Source organism: Meriones unguiculatus, chromosome 20, assembly GCF_030254825.1.
Source record: "Meriones unguiculatus strain TT.TT164.6M chromosome 20, Bangor_MerUng_6.1, whole genome shotgun sequence".
Taxonomy (NCBI): Eukaryota; Metazoa; Chordata; class Mammalia; order Rodentia; family Muridae; genus Meriones; species Meriones unguiculatus.
This window is the reverse complement of record NC_083367.1, coordinates 19,074,752-19,081,409: the sequence shown is the minus strand read 5'-3', so window position 1 is coordinate 19,081,409 and position 6,658 is coordinate 19,074,752. Positions and strand designations below refer to the sequence as shown.

The 6,658-nt window shown below is 40.1% G+C and overlaps 1 protein-coding gene across 1 annotated transcript; it reads right to left on the bottom strand.

The window, feature by feature from the left end:
* Positions 1-2,187: 2,187 nt before the first annotated feature.
* LOC110560526 (GTP-binding nuclear protein Ran-like) lies at positions 2,188-2,844 on the bottom strand. Its single transcript, XM_021656488.2, has one exon. It carries the CDS (start codon positions 2,836-2,838, stop codon positions 2,188-2,190), a length of 651 nt encoding a protein of 216 aa, XP_021512163.1. The 5' UTR covers positions 2,839-2,844.
* Positions 2,845-6,658: the final 3,814 nt, after the last annotated feature.

Here is a 6,658-nt window from a genome sequence, read left to right as displayed (position 1 = left end):
CTTAAGGTTAACTTTCCTAACCCTTGTGTTTGTTCTGAAAGGTCTATTTGGTTGGGATACTCAAGACAGCTGCTAGGGTTTGGAACTTTGGGGAGGAAGGACTGAAAGTGGTATTGATTGGCGCCGTGGGGCTGGTCAGGCCCCTCCTCCCAGCTAGCCTTCGGTTCGTCTGTTTCCCACGCGGCCTCTTCACCTGCTTTCTTCATAGTATTGCCACTCCCACCATTCTATACTACAGTCTTAGGTTTTCTGTTGTTCTAGGCTAAAGGAATTTAGACATCATGACATAAACTCAGGGATGCATACCTCTAGCTTTCCTTAAGGATACTCTGTATATCTTCTTTTCCACTAATAGGAAGAGAGGTAGGATTTTATTATTGTTTGTTTGTTCTTTTTCTTTTTAAAATTCAGCCTTCCTACTATAGCTTACTTTTCCTGCCACACTCCCCTTTTTCATTTGAATATAATTCTGGAAAGTTTCAAGATTACTGCGAAGGGTTCCATATGTCTGTTTCATGGAGATGGTTAGGAGTGGTTAGGATGTGCTCTCTTTGTATCTATCTTTATTACATAATTCACTCTGCTTTATTTGTAGGAGTTTGTGTTTCTACATGAACAAAATAATACAAAAGTGTTATAGTGAACACTTCCTAAAACATTTCTTTGTAAAACATCAGCCTGGTTATTAAAATGAGAGGATTCATATTGATACATATTTTGAATTTTTCTGTTGTCTATATTATCCTTCACATTGAAATCAAGCCACACTTCTTGCTGGCATTCAGGAGCCGTGCTTTTCTGTACCTCGTGCATTCCAAAACTACATTGCTTTCCTGTGCATCTATTTGATCACAGTGGTGCATGGAGGGTGACACTTGACCTCTGCAAAATGACCAGCAGTTTAGGTTTCACTGATTTCATGTTAAGCAGTCTGGACAGGAATCCCACCAAAGTCTTATGTTTTCCATCCCTCTTATTCCTGAGGACATTAGCTCTGATTAATTAGAAGGTTTTTTTTTTTTTTTTGCACCATGAATACATTGTTTCTTTTGTTTTCATAAATATTTTATATAGTTAATATTTTGAGACTACATAACTATTTTTTTCTTATTTTATGTCCATTCTTTAAAATTCCTGATATTCTTGGGCTAAAAGAATTTTTACTATGATGTCTGCCAAATGCCAGTTCCTCTTTGTCACTCCAAATGTGTCAGTTTGTATGTTAGGCGATGAGCCAGACACAGAGTACCAAGCCTAAGCATTTTAGGATGACTGTGTCAGACAAGGAGGATAGACAGGCCAGAGGCCTTTCCCTGAGCCCAGGGTGAAGCAACTCAGTCTCATAGTTATATTGCAAGTAGAGTTGACACATTCTTAAATAAAACTTTTGACACATACTTTGTTTTCCTTGTCTATGATATATATGTATGTATATATGTAATATACTATATATAATAAATTATTATATATTATATAACAAACAGACACACACACACACACACACACACACACACACACACACTGTATTCAACCAGAGATGGCAAAGTCAAATAAAGAAACATCTGACACATCTATCAGGTGATATAGTACTGCATATAGCTTTATACACTGCATTATACCTTCAAAAGTATATACTACCCTGAATCAGACCAGACAGATAATATAGGAAGCATTCAATATCATAAATTCATAATTTCTGCTCCAATATTTAAGTAGTGACTTAAAGTTAAATTATTTTCAGATGAAAAAATTAAATCCCGTGTTTCCTAAAAAGTCTTTTGCTAAAATAAAACAAAAGCATATTTTTCTGAAAAGGTATTTCTTTATGCTACATTTATATTCTGAAATTATGTTTCGGTTTTTGAAATGCAACTTTATTCTAAACGGAAGGTATGAAATTACAGTACCCAAATTCTGCCACAGAGTACCGGATGTGAGTGTAGCATTCTTAGTTTTGAATCTCAGGGAAGAAACAACTGCATTCCAAACAGCTAAATCTCTAAGTCCCAAACTTACGGCTCGTTTTTAATTGCCACATTCACTCTGAAGCCTTTCGTTTAAGCATCGCAGACACGAGGCACGAGTCTGCTCAGCTAGGTAGCAAGATGACACACAGGCCAAACTGCTGACATGCCTGCTCAGTTGCTTCTATATCTAGGCTTCTGATTCCGACCGAGCCTCACTTTTTCACAGGTCACTATCTTCATCTGGGAGAGCAGTGGTCTGCGCCACCTCTAAGTCACGCTCATATTGCCGTGCCAACACTGGGTCCATGACCACCTCAGGTGGGGCTAGAGCCGGCATGGCAACGAACTCCAAGTTAGGGTCTCTAGTGAGTCTTCTGGACAGCCAGAGGAAAGGCTTCTCAAAGTTGTAGTTGCTTTTGGCTGAAATGTCATAATATTGAAGGTTCTTTTTGCGGTGGTAGACAATACATTTCGCTTTTACTTTCCTGTCCTTAACATCCACTTTATTGCCACACAGCACAATGGGGATGCATTCACACACCCGCACCAGATCTCTATGCCAGTTGGGCACATTCTTGTAAGTAACTCTTGATGTTACATCGAACATTATAATGGCACCTTGGGCTTGGATGTAATAGCCGTCTCGCAGACCCCCAAACTTTTCCTGGCCAGCGGTGTCCCAGACGTTAAACTTGATAGGGCCTCTGCTAGTGTGGAACCTCAGGGGGTGTACCTCCACGCCCAGGGTGGCCACATACTTCTTTTCAAATTCACCAGTCAAGTGGCGTTTTATAAACGTCGTCTTCCCAGTACCACCGTCACCCACGAGGACGATCTTGAATTGGGTTGGCGGCTCTCCCTGTGCAGCCATTGCCTCGATCCTTTCAGAAGTGTCTCCGCACCTGTCCAACTGAGGAAAGATTGGGTATCACAATCCTTAAGCTGAAATATTTTGTGTATCATTAGAAAATATGAAACATTTACCTAAAATGAAAAAGCACTTCTACATTTAAATGGGCAGTTACCCTCTGACTTCAAAATGTTCTTGACTGACAGATATTGACAGCTTTAATAACTTAGGTCACTATTCTCCATCTGCTTCCTTTCTCCTATGAAGTCTGGCCAGGCTTCCCTACCTTTACTGCTTGGGGCTGATTCTACAGATGCATCATCCCAGATCTGTGCACTGGGCTTCAGGAGCGCTTTTTGGAGAAGGGAAGCGGGCAGAGAGGATGGGATTTACTCTTCTTTCCTTAGGTCTTAGACCTCTGTTTTTGCCTTGAATCCTAGAGAGTCTAAGAAAGGGGTGGGAGGAGAAGAGAAGGGAGGGAAGAGGGGAAAATGGGGGAGGAGGGGGAGAAGGAAGAGGGGAGAGGGGTGAAACGGAATGTTAGGGGTACCTACATTCTTCTCTGATGATATCATAATCCATAGAGGAGATAGTACATCCTTGCTTCTGGCCACAGCTGGAAAGCATTTTGCACAGATTAATCTGTGCATTTTTTATAACCTTTTAGTAATATGAAGGAAGACAGAGCAACTATTTTTCCTTGTGTACTTGGGACGTTTTGGACTCTCATCCCCAATGACATTGCTGAACATTCTAACTTTCTAATAAGACTATTTTTTTTTACGTGTCTTGGCCATATATTGAAAGGGTTAGACTAACTTTGTAACCTGTATGTCTTCTAAAGCCTATAGTTTTGAGTTTTAGGTTCAGGTTAAGCTAAAGCCTCTTAGTACCTTTCCAGAGAATGGAAAAATTTGACCCTATCTACGAGGACAGATAGAAAAAAAGGCAAGCAAGCAATGACCTTCACTCAGCAAAAAGAAAAAACTCCTGTCTTTGAGATAGCATTTCTTAGCAATGAACCCAGACTTCTTCTGAGTAGCTTTTGACCTCCAGCCAAAAGTCCGCAGCCCCTAATCTTCAAGGATGAGCTAACCACCCCCACCTTAAATTGCAGCTGCATCCACACTTGGCAGGACTGGCCAAGCTTGAGCACCTAAGACTAACCAATTATCTTACTTTATAGCTTCCTCATCCAATCCTAAATTGCCAAAACTACAACTTCAAATTTCCCGTAATTTTTCTTTTAAAGACCTAAAGGCCTTTGTCTCCGGATGCCACTCTTTGCTGACCGGCAGGGGTGACCCCATTGTGCAATGGTTAATAAACCTCTTGCTTTTGCAATGAGTCTTGGTCTGGGGGAGTTTCTGGGAAGGGCGCAATCTTGCACTCCTGAGCTGTGAGACCCCAGGTCTTACAATATGTCTGTATCCTGACTGCCTAGACATTTTCAGGCTTTCCTATTTATTTTTCCAAAGCCATAGCATTGTATGTGATCTACACCATGTATTTGATGGATCCACAAAGTAGCATTCCTGAGATATCCTGCGAGCTGCCCTACTGGATCATTAGGGCCTGCAGCAATCTTCAAGGTTCAGCTCAGCCACTGTCACTGTCATTCATTCAGCTTTTGCTTTTAATTGTTGCCTTTTGTACACATCTTCCCAACTAGACCTTTCCCTAAATGCCTTCGGAAATTCAGCAGTAGGAAACAGACTTGTGACGGCCGGCTCAGTTTTATCCTCCTGTGAAACCCAGGGTACAACTCTGCAGAGAACTAGGGTACAAGTTCCCTGTAGTCTCCCTGGAAGCTTGTAGCTGTGTTTTCTGTTCCTTGTAAAGCAGACGATGTCTGCCTTATTGAATCATGCAAAGTAGTTTTCATAATACTATGCAAAGAGAAATTTAGGGAATGGAGTTCAGGTGATACTTAACACTTGTTTTTAAAATGTTATTTGCCACCTGATTTTCAACCTGGTAAACTTTCAAAGGTAGACACTTGTTTTCATTCAAATGCAAATTTTATGAAACCCCTCCAGAATATAGCATTGATAAAGACAGCAGAAATGTACATGAGGTTCTTAAGAGTTAATCTTCTTTGGATGAATTATTAAGGACTAAGATGGCTATCACAGGCAAGGGCTAGCCTCATTTGTTTTACTGGTGCTGCTTCATTTAAGCAAAATGTCTTTTTATATCTTAGGCAATTAGGTAATGAATTAGAAGAATAGCTGAAAGGAAAAGTAGATTAGAAAATCATTCCAGTGAAGTTGGGAAGGATGGATATTTAGCTTATTCTAAGATCCATTAGTTTTAACAACTATTAGTCTAACACATGGAATTGTAGTCATGTAAAGCCATTTATTATACTTAAATAAATCAAGAAAGGATACTTCTCAAAACTGCCTGATGTTCTGAATTTTCTTTGGCAGTGATATAAACTTTTAGCTACAGAAAACATATGTAAAATAATGCACAGTTGTTTGAAAAAGTCACTCACAGTTCAATAGTGAAGTACTGGGAATAATGCATCAGTGAACAAAAAGGGCTGCTGATTCTATTTAGGAACATGTACAGTTTTATAAGTAGGCACATGGTGAACTGTATATATAAAGACCTTGTCGATCTTAACTGACACCCTGAGAAGATGTTCATTTCCTGTATGAAATTGAATATATTTGTACTTAAAGTTTACAAGGAAATCTGTTAACAACACTTTCCTTTGGCAGGGATGGTGAGTTCAGGTAGCCTGTGTTTAGAGACAGGGTGTGATTATGAAGTCTAAGCTGGACTGGAGCTTACTAAACCAGCTGGCCTTGACTTTAAGGTAATCTGCACTGGCCTCCTACATGCTTGGGATCACAGATATGAGGAGACATGTGTGTCCATGTGAGTGAATGCCACATGTGTGCAGGTGTCCCAAGAATCCAGAATACTGCATCTGATTTCCTGGAACTGGCATTATAGGCTATTATTAACCACCGAGTATGAATGCTAGAAACCAGACTGCAGTCCATTGCAAGAGCAATGATAACTTTTGATGGCTGAGCAATTTCTATAGCTTCAAAATTGAAGTTTTTAATCTTTAAATTAAATTTTGGGAATTTCACACATGTTTTATGATTCTATTTACCCCCTACTCCTCTCTCTAGTACCTCTAAAATCCATATCCTTTCTCTATTCCATGCTTCCTAGTTTCTTTTTCTCTCCCTTCCTGTCTAGATAACCCTGAGTCCAACTTGTGCTGCCCAGATTCTCATGTTTAACAGATCAGATATCACTACACACTTAAAGATAACGGACCCCTCTACCCTCAGAAGCCATCAGCTGTTGGTATCTGCTATGTTCTGGTAGAGCCCTGTGAATCCTTTCCTCTACCATGATAGATTGTTGACTCGCTTAATCTTGTGCAGAAAACTACAGCTACTGAGAGTTCCTAAGTATAGTGGTGCTGTCAAGTCGAGAACACATTTGCTACACTCTGCTCCTCCCAAACCTCTACTCTTACAATCACTGACCACTTTTGGTGATGGTCCCTGAACCTGATTGCAGGGGGATGATATAGATAGATGTTCGGTTTTTGACTAAAAACCACACTGACAGTAACTCCCTGCAAAATGCTGTATTCTTAACGAGAAAGGGGACTGGGTGCATCTTAGTGGCTTAATGTGTGGGTGGCACACACTATGAGTTAATCCCCAGCACTGCAAGTAATGATGATGGCAACTATTTTAAAAAAGAAGGAAATGTGAGCAAATCAGAAAAGCTCCACAGAAATTGCACTAGTTTTCTTTCTGTTGCTATGATAAAAAAACTATGACCAAAAGCAACTTTTGGAGGG

Bases quoted from the DNA above. Each gene is read 5' to 3' on its own strand.
- LOC110560526 (XM_021656488.2), bottom strand. From the start codon at position 2,838: ATGGCTGCACAGGGAGAGCCGCCAACCCAATTCAAGATCGTCCTCGTG.